Source organism: Palaemon carinicauda, chromosome 22 (genome assembly GCF_036898095.1).
Source record: "Palaemon carinicauda isolate YSFRI2023 chromosome 22, ASM3689809v2, whole genome shotgun sequence".
Taxonomy (NCBI): domain Eukaryota; kingdom Metazoa; phylum Arthropoda; class Malacostraca; order Decapoda; family Palaemonidae; genus Palaemon; species Palaemon carinicauda.
Window position 1 is genome coordinate 18140383 of NC_090746.1, and position 26462 is coordinate 18166844.

The 26462-nt window shown below is 37.3% G+C and overlaps 1 protein-coding gene across 1 annotated transcript in view; it reads right to left on the reverse strand.

Annotated features, from left to right (window-relative positions):
• Window positions 1-26462, reverse strand: part of Liprin-gamma (liprin protein kazrin) — a 162220-nt gene that overhangs the window by 17607 nt on the left and 118151 nt on the right. The window contains 1 exon segment of the mRNA XM_068346008.1: window positions 11264-11287. Within this exon segment, the coding sequence (XP_068202109.1) occupies window positions 11264-11287 (24 nt within the window).

Consider the following 26462-nt stretch of genomic DNA (forward strand, 5'->3'; position numbering starts at 1 on the left):
TTGTGAGACATTAGTAGTACTATAACATTAAAGAGAACTTCTCTTCTCCACTACAACTAGACCAGGCAGTGTTGGCTTTGTCTCAAGGTTTGACCATGGAGAGACTGGCAATGCAATTGGTGACATTTTTGCCTGCGGAAGCTCTAAACATGGATAAAACGACTAAAGCGACAATTTAGGCTTCTGACCACTGGTCCAGGATTGTTGGCTGTCTTGCCATGACTGACAATCTTTCTGATACTGAGAAGTGGCAGGTATTCAAGAACACCATTCTTTCAAGTGCGAGTGCAATGGAGTTCTTGACACAATGCTGCTTTCCAGTAGGCCAACTGGATCCTGAAGTACAACACCATCCTTTCCAGGTTTCAGAAACAGGTGCCAAAGAGGCAGGCTTTTCTCCTTCGAAAATCCTCAATCAATTCTCTGTCTTTGTTTTCTCTCAAAGACGTGCAGGCAGAAATAGAGAAAGACAAGCCAGGACTCCCTTTTTCAATTGGGCTGTAATATCCCGACCCGCCTCCTCGACATTTGCAGCACCTACAGCTTCTCACGTAGCAAGTCAAGCTCATAAGACCCCTAACGACACTTCAAAGCAGCACATTGCTCAGAAGTCGGTTCCCTTCAAACCTCCCTTTCAGGGCAAGCGGCAGAAAGGGTGCCTGCAACTCGTATGGTAGCAGTGGCGAAGACACAGGACCAAACCTTGGATGGTCTGTCCCCAACAAAGGGTACATTGTCCTATTCATCAGCTCTCCACCTCCCCCGATTCGTCCTTCAACAATAACTCTGTTCTTTGCAGAAGGACTGGAGAAACAGGCTGACCTATGGGCAGAAGTTTAGACCATGATAGAGAAGGTTGCTCTCCAGGAGTTTGTCGATGGGTCCGGAGGCTTCTTCAGTAGACTTTCTTGTAGAGAAGGTGCCTGGAGACCAGTCATAGATCTCTAAGCATTGAAAGAGTATGTCTTTCAAACGCCATTCAAGATGAAGACCGCAATACTGGTCAGCCAGGTTATCAGACTAAAAGACTTCATGATCTTGTTGGATCTAAAAAACTCGTACGTTCAGATCCCAATCCATCGGTCATCAAGGAAATACCTAAGATTCATGCTGCATGGAAATATATACCAGTTTCGAGTGCTGTGCTTCAGTCTGTCAAGCACCTGACGTGTTCACTCTAGTTTAGATCTAGGCACATGCAAATGGCATTTGTCTCCTCCTGTACCTAGAAAATTGATTGGTCCTGGCAGACTCGGTGGAGACCCTTCTCCAATATGGTGTCATGCTTCTTGAGTTTTGCCGCGATCTAGAGATCATGGTATTTAGAGAAGACATCTTTGGAACCCAAAGAAAACTTGGCATACCTACGAATGCAGCTACACCCTAAGAGGAAAAAGTCTTCCCATTGTAGGAGAGGGTCACAAGACTTGAGGAAGTGGTCTGCCAGTTCTTGACTTGAACCTCTCCACAAATACAACTGTGGCAGTGTCTGTTAGGTCACCTGGCTTCATTAGAATGCCTGATACCCAACAGTCGAGGCGACTTTTGGATCAACTGTCAAGGGGACTTTTGGGTACCAGGTATGCAGTCACTTCAGTGGCAATTGACCTTCTGGTCTCAAAACAGGGACTCCCCCAGAATGTTCATTCCAGTGTATCACAGATTCAAACCTTATTAGAGGGGTAAATCTTTCTCCTCCCAAATTTATTCTCTTCACAGATAGAGCAAAAAAGGGGTTGGGTGCTCACCTGCTGCAGCACATGGCCTCCTAGCTGTAGGACGGGTCACACCGTCAATGACATAAACTTTCTCGCATTGAAAAAACTTTACTTTCTCTTTAACATTTCCAACAGCTCCTTTTAGGCCACTCGGTAGTGTTCATGAGCGGCAACACGACCGTTGTGGCATATCTAAACAAACAAGGAGGTACTATTTCACAATAAATCTGCCAGCTATCCGTCAAAATCCTGCTATAAACAGAGGGCAATGCGATCTCCCAGTCAACCATGTTTACACCCAGCAAGAATGTCCTGGCAGACAAACTAAGCAGAAAGACTCGGATAGTTGGTTCAGTGGTCTTTAGACCCTCAGATAGCAAACTATGACGACTTAGTGGGCATTGCCGACAGTAGAACTGGTCGCAACATCCCTGAACTGTAAGCTTCCCATGTACACCTCGCCAATACTGGACCCACAAGCAGCATTCCAGGAAGCATTGCAGTGCCCATGGGATTATCTGGACTTGCATGCATTCCTTTGTTCGGCCTAATGAGGAAAATCTTATATACAGGTTACAATTGTTAATCAACCTGTTGATGACCTTAGGCAGAATGGGTCCCGGACTTTATACTGCAGCTATAGAGATTCTAAGGCAAGGGAACTGTCCCTCTATAACCTACTATGCCAACCTCATGCCCAGATTTACCAAGACTTTGGGATCCCTATGTCTGCATGTCTGTGGTGGTTATACAGCATCTCACTGAGAGAAGGTTTTTACGACCAGTTGTAAAACAGAAGTCTGGGTACCTCAGTCAACCAGGTAAAGTGGGAGATCTGTCATTGGTGTCATGGAGGGGTTACCTCTATACAGTATCCCTAATTGCTAAGTTTTTACTGTATCTTCAGTCTAAGCTGGGAAAAGCTATCACTTGGCCTTGAGCTAAGTCTAGACTGAAAGGGTTGAATATTTCCTCTTCGGTAGAGCTGTCTATGCTCATATGAATTTTGGACAGGCTTGTCCTCGTTTGGAAATGAAACCACTTCCATGGAAACTTAGTGAATGTCCTTCATTCCTTGAAAGGAACACCCTATGAATCTTTACATCAGGCTTTAGAACTTTATCTCATGTTGAAAACTTTCTTCTTGCTTTAGCCTCTGCTAAGAGGTAAGCTAGTTTCTTTCTCTCCTACAACGCCGCCCATTTAAGGGGACGGGGTCAAATTATGTTCAGCTTTGTCCCAGAGTTCATTGCGTACTTAAAATCCAGTGGTTTCTGATCCTAGGTTCAGTTCCAGATATTGAGTCTTAGGGAAGCAAATGATGATCCAGAGCAACTGCTTTTGTGTCCTGTGAGAGCACTAAGGCACTAGATCAAAGTAACTCCAAGGGCTTGCCCACAGATCAAGCATCTGTTTGTCAGCTCGGTCAAGGTCAATAATATGGTGACGAGGAATACCATCTTCACTTGGATCAGGCAGGTCATTGACCAGGCCATCAATCCTTCCCCTCAGTGTCAGAAAGGCGCATGTCACAAAGCTCACGACATCAGAGCCATAAATATGTTACTGGTATTCAAGAAACTTGTCTCTGTAATGCAGGTACTTCAAGCAGGTATGTGGAGGCGAAACTACCTTTATGCCCACTACCTGCAAGATGATATACACAAAGATTAGAGTGTTAATGTAGAATGAATGAATAAGAAATGACTGACCTTTTCTTTTCTTCCTCTTCCCCTCTCTTGGGACATAGCATCCGGAGACTGTCGGTTAGACTGCAGGTAAGCCCCATTTTATCTTGTACTGTAGTTGGAACATATTTGGTATCGACAGCCCCACGGTGTAAGGATTCTCATCCTCCATATTATCATGCTCAGATCCAGCAATCGCAAGTTTCAAGTTTCAGCCAGTTAGAGGGACTTCTACCCACCTTATTGAGTGTCTCCTATGTAAAGAACGTAAGGTTTGTATTGTGTGTAGGAACAAATGACAAGTTTGAAGGAAATTTGTATTTTTCCTAACAATATAATCTTGGAGTACATTGCACATAATTTACCCGCCATCATCAACACCTAGGAGAAAGTCCACTGTGCAATCAAAGTGAAGGTGTTTTTAGACGGAATGCCAACACATAGAGCCCGTGGTTTGCCAAATTGCAGACTGATCTACAATCAATTGGAGGGGTGCTTCTCTCTGCTACTACGGGTAACAACCATAATGGTTTTTTAACCCCTTGTTAAAAGTTTCAAAGCCATATGCCAAATTGTGCTGATTTCTTCTCTCATGTTAACAAGAACTGGTTTGTATTATTAGGGAAAATACAAATAATTCCAAATTTGTTATATCTATAATCTACATACAGGTATACCTTGCCTTACATCGGTAATTGGTTCCAGGAGAGGTGAATTGAGTTGAATTTACTACTCTCTGAATTTACTTGTTACTAGGCTAGCCTATACCATAGAGAGAGAGAGAGTGAGTGAGTGAGCGAGTGAAAAAAATTTATATTCTCTACGCTATACTCTTTGTTATTTGTATGTGCGCATAATAAATGAATCATGAGTGGTGCTGATGCCACCGCCAAATGGTAAATATTTGAACTACAGTAGAAAATGCTTTAAGCTCTTGAAAACTGCTAAATAAGACAACAACAGCAACAGAGACACAGATCTTTAAATATTTTATCCTGTAAGATTCATGATGATTACAGTTTTAACATTTACTGTAAATGTACGCATTTTAATGATTTTATACATATTTATTCTTATTGTACATTAACAAGAATTGTGATTTTAATGTTTTTCTAGCGGTATTACGACTTCAATATCTGTGATTGATTGATTGATTGATTTAAAGTTTTCTTGCATCCTGACATCAATATCTGTGGCCAACTGACTTAAAGAAGAATAAAATGGCTTAAACTTTATTTTTATTTTTTCATATATTTTTGACAAACTACGTTTAATCAAAAATTACTCAAGTTGAAATGACGTAACCCACGGTATACCTGTACTTGCCAGATGTACATATTACTTCTTTCTGGAAGCCTGGCTTATATCAAAATTACCAAAAAACTATAATTTTCCCTCTTCTTAATTTGAATAGACCTAGACCTATATAGTTCAGTACTGAGACAATCTAGCAGTTAATGGTAATACAGTAACCTTAACTTTGTACGCTGTAAATGCTTTGTCTTTCAATCTTAGTCTAAATTGCCTGTTGTCTTGACATCACTAGTCAGTGTGGAGGCAGGTGGGAATGTAAATGAATATCAGGTAAGTATAGGAATAACAAATTTTGTTATTAAAATTCCATATACTTTTATAAGCTTCCCCTTATGTTCATATTGTTGACACCCACACACTGATGAAGGTGGGTTAGTGAAGGAAATAGATAAGAAATTTAAAGTGAAGGAAATAGATAAAAAATCTAAAGTCCTAAAATAATAATCTTACTTAGCACTAGACTACTCCCTGTCTAGTACACAGTAAATGAAGTCTTCAAACAAAGTTTGTCTCAGAGTATGTCGCCAAATAGAACCCTACCTTCAAAATAATAATTTAGTTTTGGGGGTAATGTTCTTTATGGTCACAAAGAACTTGCCTGTAAAAGGCTAGAACAGGGAATCCAATATTACCAAGAAAATACCAAAGAAATATTGTCTTCCCTTCTTCAGGGACAGTGTATTAATGTAGGCTCCGCGAATCTAATTTAACAAGTGTAAAGACAACAAATGGATTCAGGCTCTATTGAATCTGTAAGAGCACCTCATGATAAAAATCACCGAGAACTAATACTGGTATTGGAGCCGAGGCTACTTTGTTGCGAGTATGTGCTTTACTACCATCTTTTGAATTCCTTGCAATAAGATATTCTTTTCTGTACACTTATAGTACTCATCTCAAGGGAGAGAAAATCATGAGATGAAGGTCTCGGGTTTTCTTTGATGAGGCGAAGATAGCCGTCAAGAAGAGGTTTGGGATCTCAAAGGAAAGCTTAGACTTCTTAGAGGAATATAAAACAAAAGCTACATTCGCCTCGTCTGAACCTGTTTCCAAGGAGGAAACCGAGCCGAAGGAGGTCATTGTGTTTGACCACGCGAAGGCTCAATCTCTGCTAGCCGATTGTTTGAAGGACAAGGGCTACACCAACTCCAAGGTGCCGGCCCTGAGCAAGAAACGCCCATCTTTTCGGTCACATACACTAGTATTATGTATTGAAATAAATTCCAAATGAAAAAAATAATCATAAACGTTAATTAAATTTACACACATATATTAACAATAAAACTTCAGATTTAGACCACAACACTTGTAGCTCCTACAGCATCTAAAGCCCAACTATCTTGCTAAGAAGACCGAAGTTTCATTTTAGATAATGCTTAGCGAATATAGATTTAGTATGCCACTGTGGTGCTGCTAAGACTCTTTCCACAGAGAGATTCCCACAAAAATTGAGAGGTAGCTGCACATCTAATATCATGAGCCCTAAACCTTTCAAGTTTTTCATTTGACTAGGATTCAATTCCTTGTGAGCCTCTGTGACTAAGCGTTTAACAAAAAAAAAAAAGGGACAAATTTTTGGATAGAAGATGATTTTAAATCTAACCCCCTACAAACAAATTAGGAAAAATAACCCTAATGCCTGCAGTCTTGTCCAAATAACACCTAAGGTTCTCACAGGACAAAGAAATCTAGTCTACAACACTCGACTCTTTTCAGAAGAGGTAATATGAAAGACTTGAAGCAAACTCTCATCTTAAAATAATTCATAGATTTACATGTAGGTAAAAACAAATAAAATTACCTTTTCTTCAAAATCTACATTACATAAGAGCTGATGCTTAAGCTAAAAGGAAAGGTCTTGGCTGTGACACCTCTGACAAAAAACCTCTTTCAAATGTTCAAAATGGGGATCCTATAAATATTGTAATATTACATCTGATTACAATAAATCTTTTGCATTCAAAGATTTCTCATTAAAAATCCTTAATACATCTGTGTGAGTATGGTATTTAACTTGAATCTTTAAACGTTTATACCAGAAATGGACAGTTTCTTTTCATAAGAAAAATAAAACTACTACTTGCAGTCACTTAACACATTCCTTGACTTGCACTAATCAAAATAAACAGTCCCTTGCCTTGATACAGATTATTAGTCGACTACCTTTTGGAACTTAAAATAGACAATCTAGACGACTCTGAAAAGCCTTTATCTCAGAGAATACAGTGCATAATTTCCACATGGTTAGATATCACATACGGGTTTAGATACACCGTAATCAAAACCAGTTGTCTGAAAAGATAAGGCAACTGCCTCAAATATCAAAGGCCACGGATCTGTAAATCCCTCTCTTGGAGGCCAAAAGGGAGCCACCAGAATCATCCTGCTGTTCACAGACAATGAACTTTTTTATCACAGCTCAGATTGTGGAAAACAGTGGAAAGGTTTAAAGATTAAGATTTGACTAGTCCTGTAACATGGCATCTAGCTTCCATGCCAAAAGATCCTGAACTGGTGAGCATTATACTATCTCCTTTTTGGAAGATTTTATAAATATGCAGAGATCATTCATTTGGAAGAATCTGGTTTTATGCTTAACTGATCTGCTAAAATGTTTGATTTCCCTGGGATAAATTGAGGGAGAAGGTTTATTCCTCTCAAAATTTGTAGTATAAGTCAGTAGAACTTCTGCTCTATGGAAAGGATTCCGACCTAGTCCCCTGTAATATTGGCTCATACTGTCGTACTGTCTGAAAACACCACTACACGCTTTCCGATTGACAGCGACTCCTGAGCTTTAAGGGTCTTGAACACTGCTAGAAGTTCCAGGCAACTGATATGAAGTGATTATTTCCTCGTTCACATCCCTGCAAGATGGAAAAAATTCAGCACCCCATCCTTCATGTGAAGTATCCATGAAAAAAATTTGAGATTAGGAATCCCAGCTTCTAAGAATGGATTGACAAGGATTGCCCACCAACACAGTAGTTAAAGTTGGTTCTCCATCACTAGAATAGAATACAAATTGTCTTGATCAGATATCCTATTAAAATTCTGATTGAGATAATATTGGAAAACTTGAATCATTAGGAGACCCAATGGTACTAATTTCTATAAAGAAGGCATGGTCCCTAGTAGTCTCACCCATATCTGAATTGATACTAACTTTCTTCTCTTAAACTTTTCCAGCAAAAGAGAAAGACTGACTCCTTTCCAACGAAACATTAAAAAATGGCCAGTTGTTTAGGTATAAAAGCTTCTTGATTCCAAGAAATATCCATTTTCAGATGGTATCCACCATTATGTTTAAGACTAGTGGGTACTCCTGAAACTGAAACAAAACCATTCAAGAACTGACGATTCCTTGAATTTTGATGAATTGAAATTTGAATTGAATTTGATAGCCCTCTCTAACCACGAATGGCACCTACAGTTCAGGATGAAAGTTTTCTCTTGCTTAATAAAAGTGAGATAGCTTTTTTCCTACAGGAATCTGTTGAGAAAGACCATCATAGCATTTTTCTATACATTCTAAGAGTACTGTACTGTTGGTAAATACCAACAGTACAGTACTCTTTTTGCTAAAGCTTAATCCTGATGGTCTACTACAGTTATAAACAATTTTTGTTGGAGAAAATTCTAGACATCTTATCAAATACAGGACTCAAACTAGCAGAAGAAATTAAATTATGTTTCTGTGCATCAGACAATCCCAACCACAAAGGAATACTCTTGTTCCCCTCTGCTTCTTCACAAAACTCACAAAGACTGCTACAGCCTTGGAAAACCCATCTAAAAGTCATGTTTGAACAAGTCTTAAATGAGATTAAGAGCCTGATGGCCTGCAACTTCTCTTCTACAAGATTTGAAATAAACCCTACAATAGAATCTACATTAGAGATATTTCAAGGATACTCGGCACTTTATTAGAAACACAGCATTTCTTTAGTCAACCAGCCCAAAAATCCTTTTCAGTACTGTATTCTTTATTGGAATCTGTAACAAGGTTATGCAATTGATTTGTTTTAAGAGCTCAGAATGCTTTCGAGGGAGAAAGGGCTTTTAAACTAAACAGGAAGCAGAATTAGCATCTTTCTTTGCACTTGAGATCATTTTATTTTATCCATAAAAAATTGGAATAATCTGAGTTGTAAAAGTCATCTTGTTGGAGACAACTTCCGTTGACTTAGAAGAATTAGAACTTGTCTATGTAACTTATCAAATACAGTTCTGAAATAAGTTTCCTTAATGATTGAAAAGGAGGTAACTCCTCAGGGTTGTGCTTCCTCTGTACTTTACCTTACTGGCCTGATGAATTTTCTAAAAAGTTAACCACAGGTCTTCCCTAAGTTACTTTGGATAGTAACCTTTATATCTGCTCTGGGCAAGGGAATTATTTTGTGTAGTTAATGTACTAGGACCTACATTCACACCACTAGGGAAACCTCTAGATCAAGTTAGTGGCCTAGCCTACATATAAGACTGATGCATTCTGCCATCTGAAACATGATACAACTGATCAGCTTTTGCCTAGATTCATCTGATATAGGTACAGTACACTGTTCCACAGGAACCATACACATCCCCTGCTATTAATAAAAGCGTAAAGTGATTGCTCACAAGCACTTATTTCAGTGACTGGAGAAATATTAGAATTTAGGGAATCGGCCAAGTCTTTCCTTGGAATCTAGGGTTGTAAAGATCAGACCAGATCAAGGAAATGCAAGGATTTTGTGATAGAAGGATCTAAAATAATTTGAGAGAATGCGAGGCTATTAGAGATTCAATTGACTGTGTCATGCCCTTTGCAACATCAAAATCCTTAGTGGCTAATGGACTAGAACAATTACAATATACATAACTTGAAGAGTTAGGCTAGGGTTTAAAACTGGGCAGGTTGAGCTAGAACCTCTAGCTTTGCCTGAAGTCTCGCTGGCTTTATTAGCTTATCCAATGAAGCCAAAGAATAAGAGAGCTTATTTACTAATTCTCATTACTATCAAAGCTTGAAAACATTAATTATCATCCCCAATGTAATTGACTAACATTCTTATCTGTGAACATACCTCTTCAGAAGAGAAAAAGTGAGCTTTCACATTACTCATGAAAATCTTGATCGCCTAGAAATAAATCCCATGAACAATCTTCACAGGATTGACAAACGAATCTAGAAGACATCCATTATTGGATAATAATCTAAATAACATAACACAATCAGGAGATACTCAAAGTGCCAACTTATAGCACGGTGTCAATGAGAAGACAAGGATAAAAGCACTTATGAAGTACTAAGGTTATTGCCAAACACTAAATTGCCTCAGTACTATACTAGAGGACTAGACCCATTGAAAGGAAAGAAAATGGAAAATTTCTAGTATTGGGGTAAACATCTATTTAGACTGGCATCGAGATAAGCAATATGAACATCAAAGAAGGTTCATAGAAATAAGGTTTAAAACTATTATACAAACATTTTATATAGTATACAAATAAAGGTTATCTTGCTTATGCTAACTTAAACGAGATAAGGTGGGTTTGATGAACATAGTCCCAACACAACTATATCAGCTGCCTCTTGCTCATAGACTTCTTTCAACTGCTAAAGACAGTATTCAGGCCCATAGCAGATATTTTTTCAAAATTCAAGATTGACTGAAAATAATTTCTTTCAATTCTCAAAGCTCTTGTAATATTCATACTTATGCAATCTGAATGTTTACAAATATAAGAATACAGATTTAAAACAATGCAACGAAGATTCACTAATCTAGTTATTTGAAGAATTGAAATAGATATAAATTTATATTTTTATGCCCTAATCTTTGCTTAGATAAATGTTCACTTAACTCCACGAGATCAGACTTGAATTGAGGAGCATTTTACCAGCTCAGGTTTATGCTAGCAATATCATTTGCTGCAGTACCAAAGTCTCATTGGCACCAACAGTGACTTCTCAATTTAAATGGATTGTTAGTTTAAAATAATTACTGTACTAATATGGCAGATAAATTCCAATGTTATATGAGTCTGAGCTAAAAATCAGTTAAAATATTTGTCAAAATTTGGACATTTTATCTGTAAAACTTACTTTTAAGATATATATAAAAATCTATTTATAAAGACCCAAAAATAGATCCTATTACTGTAAACAAAAAACTCAAAAATTTCTCACAATACTATTTAAGTGCGTGGACAATGGTAGAAAAAATCATGATTAAAATTATTGCAAACTCAAGGCTATTGTAATTCATCATTCTTCTCTATTGAGGTTTGCAATGGAAAAAATACAAGTTTAAATCAATGCAGTACTGTACTTGAATTAAATCTTTTTATAAAATTTGTTTTTTTTCATTTGCTTTATCCCATATCAATACAGGAGAAATGTTTCCTAAAATTTATAATTTTTTTTTATTTGAGAGATCATTTCCTTACACTGCAATAAGACCAAATCCAAGCAAGGGGGTTGCAAGCAGTACAAGTTTACGAGCAGAAGCTAAGGAATACATACATGCAGGCGAGGGAAGGGGTCGCCTAGGATAGTACCTGTGAGCTCCGCCACGTGCCAAACTTAGGAAACAAAGGTGAGACAGACTTTCATCAGTGATAGAATCAGATAAATAAATTGCTGTGCTCATAAGCTTTGGTTTATGTCTACCACTAAACTTTAAAGCTTTAGGCACAACACAGTTAAATCACTTAAATACCAAACCAGGGTAAACCTGGAGATCAAAATCAATTTCAGTACAATATTTTACAGAAGAATCAACTGATGAAATAAAACTTAACATCTAAGAATAGCTTTATAGCTATTTTTTTTTTTTCATCAGGATTTTCACTATGACTATTTGAATTATACATTAGCTGCCAGGAAGTCTTTCTGAGTGACAGATTTTAATGATCATGTAATTAAAGCCTCTACTGCACAGCATTAAAATACCAATTAAAAATTCCAGACTTCATGGAACTGAAACATGGATGCAAAAGTACTAAAAGCAAACCATATAAATTATACTAAACAAAGTTTAGATGTGGAAAAAAATTGGCACAAAGGGATTATTTAATGTAAGCATTGTCAGGTCACATCATATATTTCACATGAGCCATTAATGTCTGATATAAAATAAGATTAACTGATATGACAGCAAAATTTCAGCGTGAAGACATTGATTTAATGTTAAAAAAAATTTATGCATAAAATCTCAAATAAAAGAACTGAAAAAAACTAAAATATATATAATTATATAATTTCTCACACTTGAAGGGGAAATTTAGTTCAGGTGGTAAATATGTGTTTATAACAATTCTTGTCAAAAACTGACTTTAGCTACTTATAGCAATTTTAATATTAGCTGCAAGCCTTGACCGATTTCTCTCTCAAAGAGCAAGGAAAGCATAGAGCTAAATAAAAGTAATCCTCTAACAATGTACAAAATGAACAGAACACCAAAACAATTAGATTGCATTGAAGATTTAGGCTTAAAATAAAGTATTGAGGCAACAAGATCCATTATTTAATAACTTTCATTAAACAGATGAATTTTGAATTTACAAAAGAGATCCAATTTAACAAGTCCAAACATACAGTATTAGTATACTGTATATTAAAAGTGCTCCAGATCTGTATTTGCATCATGATGCAAAAGATAGACAGTGTTACTCCTTTAAGCTACTGTGTCATAAAAATGAAGCACTCAAAAGGATATGTCAAAATTAAAAGATTAAAGATAAATTTTGGTCTGGATTTATTTTTCTGGAGCTTTACTTTGTGTCAATAGGAAGAAGAGTAAATTGTTAAATACTAAATTGATAAATTATTTAAATTGTTTCTGGGTTTAAAAACACAAACCATTACTTTTCATGACCCTTCCATATACATTACTATAATATACAATTGTTGACCAAGTAATCAGAATTACTGTTTTTGTAATCAAGAAGGATTTAAAAGCAAAATAAATTTCCCCAAAATGGAAAGTCCTGCATTCTTAAATTTGAAGGTGGGTATGAGATCTTATTATAAATAACAGAGGACAGAACTTATCCCATTAAGTATGATGGAGATATTGACAACCATGGAAAAATTAAATGATAGAGAAGGCCCTTACAGATAAATGCGAGAATGGTTAGGATGAATGGATATTCATAATTTGGGAAATATGTCAAGGATCTGGTGCTGTGAGGGCTATAAACACCTAAGTGCAACTAGGGGGAAACTTCAACCTCTGTATTTGGACTGTGAAGTATAATATAAAAGTGAAGATGTAATTAAACAGCACTGTCCCCTTATGAAGTTGAATGGTTAGGAAGATGAAGATGTATTCCCAGAAATAGAACTTCCACCTGAAACAAGGACTACAGTACAGTGATACCTCTAAATGCGATCTTAATTCGTTCCAGAAACTGCTTCGTATGTTAAAACGATCGTATGTTGGAGCAAATATTCCCATAAGAATACATGGTAATTTATTTAATTCGTTCCTCAGCCTAAAAACCCATAATAAATCCTTAATAAATGGCTACACATAATTACACAATACATTAATACAATACCTGTATAATAAATACATACAAACCAAAAAAAAGAATAATAATAATGAAATAATAAATAAAAAAGGGGTTTTGATGTAACACTTTACCTTAGCGACAGGCCAGCGCAGGTGTAGGGACTGCTAGGCAGGAGGAGACGGAAGATCAGCGAGGAGGTAGGGACGGTGGCTTTGTACGATAACGTGTACGATAACTTACACTACTACGTGAACTTTAACTTAACTTAGCTTATTTTATTTTTTCATTTTTATAATTTTATATTTTTTATTTACATTTTTTCTTTTCTTATTTTTAATTTTCATCACTTTCACTTGATTCGGTCTTCCTTTTCTTTGCTTCACTTTCTTTCTTTTCATCATGATCACTAGACCGTTTTAAAGATTTTTTAAAGAAACTATCGAGTGAAAGTTGCTTGGTACGGCTTTTGAGGATTTTTCTAAAATGCGTTAAGCAAACATCATCGAACTGCGCAACAACACGGCAAACCTGAAGTTTCTGTGGGTGATGCTTGTCGATGAAATCAACCACGTGTTGATGATATGCCAACATCTTTTTTATTTCCGCCGTACCTAAAATTTGACCTACCTCCTCGATCTCCTCCGACTCGCTCAACTGCGCTTGGAACTCATCATGCTGCATGGCTTGCAGCTCCTTGAGTTCCTCGGTGGTGAGCTCTTCATGATGCTCATCGACGAGTTCAGTGATGTCATCTTCATCCACCTCCAGACCCCATGGACTTGCCAAGGGATACAATCTCTTCTACGTCTTCCTCGGCGGCAACCACAGGTTCATTCTCGGGGCCAAAACCTTTAAAATCTCTGGGAGCAACAGCATCAGGCCAAAGCTTCTTCCAAGCGGAATTCAGGGTCCGACGAGTTACTCCCTCCCAAGCCTGATCAATGATCTTTAAGCAGTGCACGATATTAAAATGGCTCATCCAAAATTCACGCAAAGTTAAGTTGGTGCTTTGCGTGACATTAAAGCACTGCTTAAATAAGTGCTTGGTGTACAGCTTCTTAAAATTAGAGATGACTTGCTGGTCCATGGGCTGGAGGATAGGGGTGGTATTCGGTGGAAGATACAACACCTTGATGAATTTGTATTCGTCGATGATATCATCTTCGAGTCCGGGGGTGTGAGCGGGTGCATTGTCCAAACAAAGCAAGCACTTCAAAGGCAAATTCCTCTCCTGAAGATACTTCTTAACAGCAGGGCTGAAAACTACGTTTACCCATTCCACAAAGATATGCCTAGTAACCCAAGCTTTAGAATTAGAACGCCATAGAACATGTAGCAGGTCTTTATTAATTCCATGTGCTTTAAATGCCCTAGGGTTTTCGGAATAGTAAACCAATAATGGCTTCATTTTGCAGTCCCCGCTGGCGTTGGCACAAAGCACAAGAGTCAACCGATCCTTCATTGGCTTATGTCCAGCCATTTTTTTCTCTTCGGCGGTAATGTACGTTCGACTAGGCATCTTTTTCCAAAACAGACCGGTTTCATCACAGTTGAACACCTGCTGCTCTATGTAACCTTCCTCCGCCACGATGCTTTCGAACTTTTTAACAAAGTCTTTAGCAGCCTTGGTGTCCAAACTCGAAGCTTCTCCATGACGAACAACTGAATGAATTCCGGTCCGTTTCCTAAATTTCTCGAACCAACCTCGAGACGCCTTGAATTCCTCCGTCGTAGGATCAGCTGAACTCTCCCCCGCGTCACCCCGAGAGCGCATCACCTTCAAGTCACTGTAGATAGCGCTGGTCTTCTCACAAATGATCGTTTCTGTGATCGTATCGCCAACAATCTCCTTGTCTTTGATCCATATTAACAAAAGTCGTTCCATCTCTTCAAGGGTAGGGCTACGACGTTTGGAAATAATCGTGATCCCCTTCGAAGGTTTCACTGATTTAATGGCTGCCTTCTGTTTTATGATCGTCGAGATCGTAGATATATTCCGGCCAAATTGTTTAGCCAGATCGCTAACACATACACCTCGCTCATACTTTTCTATTATTTCTTGCTTTACAGTAATTCTAATGAAAGCATAGACTTCCTAATTTTCTCACCACTACTACTACTTCCTGAACTAAGCTTTTTAGGACCCATGATTACGGAACACAGAAAACAACATGTGAAAAAGGAAGATATAAAACACTGTTAAAACTGAGCGAATAGAGGACAACCACACGATGCGCATGAGATGAGAGGACTGATCAAGGTGACACTCGATTGGCGTCCCTCCGATGTGCTGCCGTCTAGTGGCGTCAACAACAAACGACGGTGGACGCTTTCGAGAAAATTCCACGCGTACGCGTAATGTTTACTTCGTATGTTGGAGCAACACTTCGGGTGTCGAGACAGAAATTTGGTCGAATTTTACTTCGGATGTTGGAAAATTCGTATGTTAGGACATTTGTATGTAGAGGTTCCACTGTACTGTACAGTACTTGATGATACCTCAGGACCTAACATGAAATATTTAAATTACCCGTACGTCACATCCCTAAGATCAAAATTTGCTTATCTATTCCGACACCTTTATTTCAATGCCATTAAAATGAAAAATTTGAAGATTGAATTTTTCCTAACTATACAAACCTTAGCTATTTAATAGGGGTATTACTTTCGGCGTAGCTGAGCAATTGGAGGTAGAGGACCACGGCACTCCACTGACAACAAAGCAACTTCAAAAATCCTTTTGATGAGCAGAAACAGATAGCAAAAGAGGACATGTCTTCAGAGGAGGGAAGGGATCCCACCCCTCCTCCACTGATTAAAGGAAATATGGTAAATTGGTCTTGATCACAATTTTGAAAAATATCATAAAGAAAAGGCAGTAGCCAGCAGAGCAGGCTATGTTCATAATGATAGTGCATTCAAGTCATTTCAGAAACCTCTAAAAGGGAGGTACAGACAATCTCCCCCTTTTTTTGTGAGAGGCCCTAAAGTGTACTGTATTGGTTAATGTGTTTAAAGGTTACTCATGAAAGGCAGAGGCAAGGACCAGGACAATATCATAGAGACTGACCATATACACATGATCAGTGCTCAAGCTATTAAGGGGCCCAGCCGGATTGTCAGTACTGTACATGGGGGTATAGGAAGAAAAACACAAAATCCTGAAAAAAATCACTGAGCTTCGTATGGCAATAGAGAATGTGTATACGAAATATTTTGTCAAAATTCCTCTTACTTTCATAGTTACAGGGTAATTAATAAAAGTAACTCAATAAACCAAAAGAAATGTTCCCTACAAGAAAATGCAATATTTATTCTGTCATCATTAATTTTGATAATTATTACATTTTAATGTAAAACAAATTGTGAGCTATGGCATCTGTATAGATTCCATGAGTCACAAGACAATTTATTACATGGTAATTACACCCTTTGGCCTTCAGTCCTACCACAAACATCATAGAGAGTTTGGGTTTGACCTCTGACATTCACTCGTTTTTACGTCTTTTTCTTGGTTTCAGCAAGAATTTCATCATGCTAAAGAGGAAAAGACAATATCAACATCTCGCTAACATAAGGAAGAAGAAAATTTGCTCTAATAAGAGTTAAGAAGTGGGAAATATCGGCAAAATTAGCAGAGTTGGTAAAGGAGAGAGATTATGGAGTGACCGTCTCGCCTAAAGAAGCAAGATATTGATTAAATTATGATAAATAACTTTGTTTTGGTTTATTAATATCCAAAAAGTAACATAAAATTCATAATAATCATACTTTATTAATATTGTCTTTGTATAAATACAAAGAAAAACTTTGAACGCCCATATCTCAAAACTACGTATTGACCTTTAATTTTTACCTTCTCTCTTAATTTTAAAGTTATAACATTGAAATTTGGTATATAACTTAGGAAGACATTATAAAACAATATATAACTTAGAAAGACATTATAAAACAATCAAATGTTGCCATTTTTTTTTCAAATTTGTCATTTTTTTTCTATATTCCCCCCCCCCAATTTTTAGGGTTTATTTTTTTACCATAATGAAAAAATTCATATCTAGCAAAAAAAGAAAGGAAAAAAATTAATTTTAGAACAGGTCAGAGGCAAAAATCCTATGCACTTTGGAGATGTCCTAAGTCACCTTATTAAGTGGTATGAATGTCAAAGTCCTGTCCTCAAAAAACGGCATTAGCCGGCCAGTCCCCTTAAGCTAGTATGAGGGAGGGCCAGACAAAGGCTGCTGATGACTCAGAAGGTAGATTTATGGACTCTCCCATCCCTTGCTCATAAGGACAGTGAGGTTGCAGACACTACTAGAAACTACCGAGCTTAATGGGGGCTCAAACTCCCGTCTAACAGATTACTGGATAGAGACCTTTCCAATAGGCTACTAGTCAGTGCCAGATAAGACATTAAAGAGAGATACCCAGAGGAGCATATACATGTACTGTACCTGACTTGTTTATAATGGAGAAAAATCCTTTGTAGCAACATTAACACCATCACCTCTTCACCACCTTCCACGAGACATCAGTCTATACTACTGGTAAAGTGAAGTTCAACTTTCATTTATTCCATCCTTATACACTTATTTTACTAATTATAACCTTTTATTCTTTTTGATATGCCTTTATGCACTGTACTGTATTTTGATATTATCAATTGTGTAAAAATTGACCATAGTAAGCATCCATTGGTGGGGAAGTAATTTATGTTATTTCCATTAATTTGTATTGAGAAAATTGATTCAATGTTTGAACACTGTTTTGGAATATTTTATGTTCGATCTCAAAAGGTATCATTTCAATATAGTGCAAAGTATGAAAGAGCAAAACAACTAAGCTGAAATCTTCTAGAAACCAAAAGGCTTGAAAAACAAGCACATACAAGACAAGGCTATTAAAACTAGTTCAAATTATCCAAGTTACCATAAATACCACTTGAAAGTTACCAAACCAAGGGAAACTTATTGTAGAGGCAAAAAATGAAAAAAGTGCATACAAATTACCCAGAAGAAACTAATACAGCAGTAAAGCACACACAAAAAAAACAAAAAACAGCTAAAATGTAAGTTTCTGTTAAAAGATGAAAACTTGATACTAAACAACTAATCCTTAATGTATATTGCAAAACTGAATTGGACAAAAAAACAAAAGGCTAATCACAAACTTGCCCCTGAAAAAAGAGGAGTAGAATGTTTTCACACCTAATACAGTACAGTGTTAATTAAGCAATATCTTAGATGAAAATTTCAAAGTGAAAGAACCTTTCACTAGTTGGAAAATCAGAGACAGATTGCAAAATAATTGCTTTCCAAATAGCAGAAATACAAATTAGGACTAAAAGGATTAAATTTGACCGATAATTGCAATTCTCAAGAATAATTCAAGATGTAAACTCCCAGGTAATGTTCGGAGAATACAAGGAGTGGGCCACTGATTGGGATGAAAGTGAAGTGCAAGCTACTAGAAATCACGGGAAAAGGGATTGATGAAGACTTGGACATAATGAGAGTTCAGGTAGTAAATGTGGAAGAGAAAGGAGGGTGAAGAGAATTAATTCCATGTATAACCACAGAGGAAAAAAAACTTGTGTATGATGTATCAACAAATATATTTTCAACCCTAAAAAGTTATGTGAAAGATGCATTGCTAAATCATTTTACAAAAACTACTTCAACCCCTCAAATCCCAGAAGATATGAAAAAAAACTGTTTCTAAGAAACAGTGAACTCTTGAGTATAGATTGACCAGAACTTTGGTATGAAAATAATGATGATTAAAGTACTGAAGAAACTAAAAACTATTGTACCCAAAAATCCAACATTACCCGGTCAACAGCTAGTGGTTAACAAATTATGCAGTTTTTAAAACTGATAATGGCATTTAATCATAATACCTCCAGGTAGAAAGCAATTAAAGATCTCAATCTACTGTTTAGTAATTCCATACATGAACCATTCTATAGAACTAAAGGAAAATGCTTTATTTGACGGTTTGATAGCTTTTTTTGTGGAACCAGGTACATTAAATTTAAAGCCTTCAAACTCTGGAGTGATAAGAATGTTTTTCAGGTAAATACAAGTAATAAGGTTTATAGCTTGAAAATGATCTTTTAGTGTATAAATTACCATTTATTGAAGGAATTACCAAACTGTAAAATCCTTTATTTGGAAGCTTTCCTCCCATTTCTGTTTGTAGATAAACTAATCACTTTAACAACAAATTTTGACTAGTCTCTTCTGAAGACCTTAGTTAACAAAACCAGAGTTATATCATATTTCTTTGTGCTAAGTCTGATTGAGATCTGTAATTGCAGTGTCCCTGGTTAGTACTTTGGCCACATCAAGAGCCTGAAAATTTATCAATAGAATCTGCAAAGGAGTATTTCCAGAACACTTTCAACTTTATTACTAACAAATAGCATTTCCTTAGTAAACCAGAGTCAGGTATATAAACATCAGGTGAGGATAGAAATAAAGCATATTAATTTTTTTCAACCAAAGCTATAAGTAAACCTCTATACTGTACTGTACTTTGTTGTATTAGGGAATTTCAGAGTAAACTTTTAGAGCTTTGGTGCTTACTGTTATAACCTTATTTAAATCTTAAAACATGTTGAATTGTAAGGTATTAAAATATTTTTATAATCTTAAAATGCCATTCTATGTTAATTTAAACTTCCTCTAATATACTCCTTATTTCTGAATTTCATATAAAAGTATCTGTATTGCATGGTATTCAGATTAAAATAACAGAAAACTTAACCCTTTTTTTTTAAGGCTTCGTCTTTATAGGTAAACCAGAATTTTGCATGTACTTCTGATTGGAAATTATTTATTGATTAAACTTAAACTGCTTCTGAGACAGTATTAAGTATTGTGTTAGTCATAACCCCGGAGAGAAAAGTAGCAACTGCTTTGCCTTAGTAAGCAAATTAGAAACCGACAATCCATGTAAAATATAAGTTTGAAGATATGTTTGTAAAACATTATAATTGCTAAAGATTTGATAAAAAATATGTACAATTAGGAAAAGTACTACTCTCTGCTTTGATCCCTTCTCCCAAATTTTTAGACCTATGTTTTGGCAAAACTTCTTAAAAGGTGTAACTAAAATTAATGCAAATTAAACGGGACAAAATTAAACCTGACAGAACTCAAAGCAATGCTCCTACTCGGGGTACCTTGGCAGGCTATTGTTTTTCCTGGATTTGATCAGTTTGCATCCCCTGTGGATACCTCAATTATTCCTAAGTAAACCAAGGCCTCAGTCCACTACCTCTGTGGTGGTTCTTTCCAGGATCCTGCCATTTCCAAGAGTTCCTTAGCTCTTCCTCTTCTCTAAAAGTGCCAATCTCTTGGAATTTGTGATGTCTGGGCTCTCAATTATCCAGTTGCCTATTAGGCTTGTATTCTCTGGGTTCGGTGATGGATGGAGTTGGTAGGAGTAAATTCTGCTATGGATATAGGGGATTGGGACTCCATGGTTAACACCAGGCATGGGATGGACACTCTGGCTTTACATGAACTTGTTTCATTGTAAAGTACCAAAATTATTCCCTTCAATGAAGTGGAATATAAGGACTTGCCTTTCCTCTCTTGCACTGGCATATTAAGGAACTAGCCCCCAAGGCATCTTCCAAAGAGGTGTTACTGATGACGTACAAGATAGGCAAAGGTGTGGTTTGGTGGAAGTAGCCTCATATTCTGAGGAGTTTCCGCTCAATCCCATGCCTTTTTTTAGGTAAATGTGGTTGGGATAACATTACCAGGCCACCCTTCCTGGATAAGATTGTCAGGATAGGTGTGAAATCATGGAGGGACATGTTGCTGAAAGGCAATTCAATCCTCTCCAAAGAATGTACCAAGCCCTTTTTTAGGGGTTTACTCCAAGGTGTATGAAAGTTTCACAGAACTGCAAGGGTTTCAATAGTTCTTTCTCCCCAAAAAACTGGATGCCTGTATAATGCCACATTAGCTAGGTAGTAGGTTGGCCAGGCCACCAGCCACCCATTGAGATACTACTGCTAGAGAGATATCGGGTCCTTTGACTGGCCAGACAGTACTACATTGGATTCTTCTCTCTGGTTACAGTTCATTTTCCCTTTGCCCACACATACACCGAATAGTCTGGCCTATTATTTACATATTTTCCTCTGTCCTCATACACCTGACAACACTGAGATTACCAAACAGTTCTTCTTTACCCAAGGGGTTAACTACTGTACTTTAATTGTTCAGAGGCCACTTTCTTCTTTTGGTAAGGGTAGAAGAGAGACTTTAGCTATGGTATGCAGCTCTTCTAGGAGAACACTCTAAAATTAAACCATTGTTCTCTAAGTCTTGGGTAGTGCCATAGCCTCTGTACCATGGTCTTCCACTGTCTTGGGTTAGGGTACTATTGGTTGAGGGTACACTTGGGCCCACCAATCTATCATATTTCTCTTCCTCTTGTTTTGTTAAAGTTTTTATAGTTTATATAGGAAATATTTATTTTAATGTTACTGTTTTTAAAATATTTTAATTTTCCTATTTCCTTTCCTCACTGGGCCATTATCCATAGCTAAAGTCTTCTACCCTTTACCAAAATCCAGCTTGTAAGTTACGTGATGTCTTTGGAGTCCTTTTCCAACTAAGGTTATAGCTTAGCTAGTAGTAATAATAATAATAATAATAATAATAATAATAATAATAATAATAATAATATGGTCTTCTTCCAATTCCAGAGGCAATTAGGATGGTGGAGATCAGTGCTTAGCAGACACTTTCTTTGGTGTCTTATAGATGGTGAAGCTGCTGGTGGATCACAAAATACCTGTTCAGCAAAGTTATAGTTAGTGTGTAAACTTACAAAGGAGGCATTCCAGAACTTTGACAAGGAAAAGTTTGAGCTAGACTTTGTGAATTGCTGTCTTGCGATTTGGAAATGGTGGAAGTAGGAGGAGTTTCTATAAGGTACCATTCTCTATCATAACCTTTTTCTCAATCCTTGGTAGATAAAGAGTCAAAGTAAATACTTGCCTGTTAACCCTTTGCTTCTGGGGTATTGGAGGAAAGTATTTTGACTTCCATTGAAAAGAAAGAGAATTTTTTATAACAAGGGTCAATTCTACAATCTGGATAAGCAGCAGTATCTGAGGCCACCCGCAAAATGACCAGCTCGACAAAAGGCTCAATCCAGGCCCTTCCAGTCAGCTAGAAAAGCAGCAGCAACAACAAACTTCTTGGGTAAAAGCCCAAAACCTGGGTACTTTGGGATACTTACAGAGGAAGAAGGATAGAAAACAGAATATGGAAAGTTATGGATCTTGCCAGTTTCAAAAAGGTAAATGACCTCAACAATGAAAGCCTTCGGGGCTTGCCTCCATTTTCAAGAACAATGGAGCTCAATTTCCCTTTCAGCAAAATGATGGAAAGGATAGCCACATAAAAATACCATTTTTAAATAATTCCACGTCAGGCTTAACAGTGTCCTGGGGACAAGCACATTAAACGGAAGGGGTTAAAGATAACCATAGCAAAAATCTGCCAATTACTACAAGGGACCTGAACCTGTAATATAGACGTCAAAGATGCATATTGTCATGTTTCTACAGCTCTTTGCTTTAGGCCTTGCCTAGGGTTTTGGCTTGGTAGGAATTTGTATGCATTCAGACTACTGTACTGTACTCAAAAAACGCCTCAAATGGGAGAAATTAAAGATAACATAGCAGAAATCCGCCAATTACTACAAGGGGTATGGACCTGTACTTTAAACCTAAAAGATGCATACTGACACATTTCTAATGCTCCTCACTTCAGGCCTTGCCTAAAGTTTAGGCTTGGTAGGAGTCCATACAGGTTCAGACTACTGAACTGTAATACAATTCAGTCTCAGTACTGACCCAAGGGTGTTAACAAAATAGCAAAGCCAGTGATCAGACTACTGCAATTGCCGGGAGTTCAGGGAATTGCCTATTTGGATGACTAGTTAGTCTTGGCAGAGATGAGAGAATTATGCCACACATATGCAAATCATGCCCTTCCAGTGCTTCTGGATCTGGGTGTGGAGGAGGGCAGCCTGAAAAGGACTTGGAGACAGAATTCCCCAGTTACCAATTTCTTGTAAAAGGATTCTCACACCATGGACCTCAATGTGTCAGTCCTACTAATCACACTCTGATATTCATAGTTCTTCACACAAATATATCCAAGTTGTGTTGAGGAGGTCATAAAGAGAACACCTACGTGTTTGGAATATGGTTCCCTAAGTTTGTAGCTTTTCACAAAAATATGTTGGAACATATGGTAGTATTCCAACACTAATAGCTCAGTTTAAGAAGGAACTCTCACATCAAAATCTCTATCGACAACCAGACAGCAGTCTGTGGTCTCTGGATAGAAGGATCTTGTTCAATAACTCTTAAATGCAGTAATTCTTTCAATTATGAAATTCCTTTGGGAGGAGTTTTTCCTCACCTCAATTTGCCTGTCAGCCGTTCTTTGTACAGAGCCCCTTCCACAAGATCCTCAACATTATCCCAAAATCTTTGAATGAACCCGTTTGTTACAAAAGAGAACCACAAACTTCCATCCAAGGTAGCTCTATGTGGATTCACAAACAGTTGCAGAACAAGATTTGAACTTTGTCAAGAACAGATAGTTTTCGATCACTCTCTTTGATTTCTTAGGTTTTGAAGTTCTTCACAAGGACAGCTGTGCTTGCAGCTCCAACTGTGGTACAAAAATCCACAATTCCAAGTTCTTCAGTGTCTGAGACAGAAGTCACACCCTCTTTGATCAGCACAGCTGTATCAGAGTAGAGTCGAAATTTCTTCAATTCCTCCAAGTCGACCCAGAATCTTCCTGTATGTACAAGAGAGAATTCTCATCTGACAATGATTCGTATTTGATGAGATGTAAGAGGTCTTTTTCTGGTTACCCTCTTAGAAGACAGGAAGCTGAAGCCATCAACAATTTTGTCGTCATGCAAATCTGCTTTGATTGGACCTATCAAGCAAGCTTTAAATGTGCATTTAGATTTGGATATGCTTCACAAAATTACTTAGTCCTTCGCTTTGCAATGACCGTCATTACCAAGTCCTTCAGTGTTCTGGTCACTCAATAGTGCTTTATTTTTTGTCAAATCTGATAACTTCCTCATTACTCTTAAAAAGCTATGCCTTGCTGGCTGCTGATACTGACCTGGGTCTTCTATTTTTGGTAGAATATTAAAAACCATCGAGAGGTGGGGCACTTTTTATATCTCTGCTTTACAGCCTGGTTGTAGTAACCTCTGTCCAATGTCTAACCTGCAATCATATCTGCAGTGGTCCACATCACCAGAAGGTAATTAGTTTCAAAATAACCAGACCTAGTCAATTTCTACAGAGGGTACCAGTGTTCTCTTGACCTCCCTCTTCAAAACCTACCATGTGAAAAACTGCTTCCTCAGTGGCATTAATTGCTATGTAATTTCTTGACACCCAGAGCTTTATGGGTTGGTCTGCCATAGGGTCTTTAAAACATTACAGTACTTAGAACAAATCCAAGTGATACATTGTGAGTCTGTGATGCTCAGCTCAATTGTAGCACCTATGGGGGAAATCAAGTGGAAGAGAGGGATCATAAACCAGGTCCCTAAACAGAGGCACCATGGTGGTCATGTATGTCTAGCATTTTCTCTCAGTAGGTGTGTTAGTCAACTTGGTTTCTTTTTATGTATGTAAGCAAAAATTGGGCATTTTCTTTATTGTAGGTAACTTGACACTATTTTAGGCACAAGGCTACCTTTTTTCATTCATCATTAACAGATCTGGGGGACCAAGCAACAGCCTAACCCCAAAAAAGTGGTAGTGCCGAAGGTGCTATGTGGTCCCCAAGACCTTCCCACCTTCTTAGACTCCTGAAAGGAAGTGGGATATAACAGAGACATAACTTAGGATTGAAAAGATGATTGCGCGTAAGAAAGAAATGCCTAAGTAAGCATTGTCGTTAGAATTAGTAATGGTTCTCAGTGGGTGCTATGTTGTCAGTTAGCAGACAAATTCAGGATTTGAAGGGACTGTGACAGTGTTAATACAGCCTTATCTTGTGGGTCTTTCTTATACCTACAGTCTATGCCTTGCACATTAATACACTGGCCCTTAGTCAGGTTAGATACTATTTCCTTGGTATATCATGTTGTATAGAATTTCCTGTTCTACCCTTTACAGGATAGTCCTTTGGGTTCACACAGCACAAAAATATGTTTTTCCTTCATCAAAATTCCCTTTATTTATAATCATATTAAGACCACTGAAACATGTTAAAGATGCACATAATCCTCTCCTAAAGGAAATTGTTTTTTATAAAATGAGGTGTATATTAAACCACCCTAGCCAAAGTAATTCGACAGCTTGGTAGAACAAGACCAAAAGTAAAAGGCAGAAGGCAACACAGTTCAGTGTGAGAAAATGTTACAAATAAATTTTTGTAACTTGCCTTTTTATGTTCTCAAAATCATCTATAGATCACATATATTGACCACCGCATGTAACTATCTATGATCAATTCTCTTACAAAAAACTTACTATAAAGTGGCATACTAGGGGGTATAGTGAAAAATTCTGTGGAAATCACTTAAATTAAGCTATTTCAGATAACTCCTGGAAGATTGCTTTTACTGGAATTACTTGGAAATTAGCATAATGCTATGATTATCTGTTCTAAAAATTATATGAAACTATACCAAATCTCCAACTAAATTGTGGTCAAGAAGGCTAAAATAAGGGTTATGATAATGATAAAAATAGCTTGCAATGCATTACAGTATTCAGTAAACCCTGAAAGCCCTATAACATATTGAAATTTGGGTTAACGAACACTCCAACCTCATCTAGGTCCTGTTTTCAAGGACTACCCTGCCCCTTTTGGGACATTTATAAACAACAGTATCTCTACCAGAGGTATTTGAAGTAGCTCTATGAAAGTGAGATTAGCAACAACTTGAGATGATTGTTGCTCATTTTCCACTGCTAACCAACATATTGTCCTGCTCGTCCATCGGTTATCTCCCTACCCAGATGAGAGTTACCGCAATGAAATCCAGCTCTCCTATTGGTCAGCATCTTTCCCATCATGCATCTACATATCAGGGTCCCTCGATCATTTCGTTTTGGCAATGCTATCGTTCAGATTGAATTTGTGAAGTGATTTCAATTTCGTATTTATAGCTTTTGTGTTGCTTATTCAATCTGTAATTCTATAGCCATGGGTCC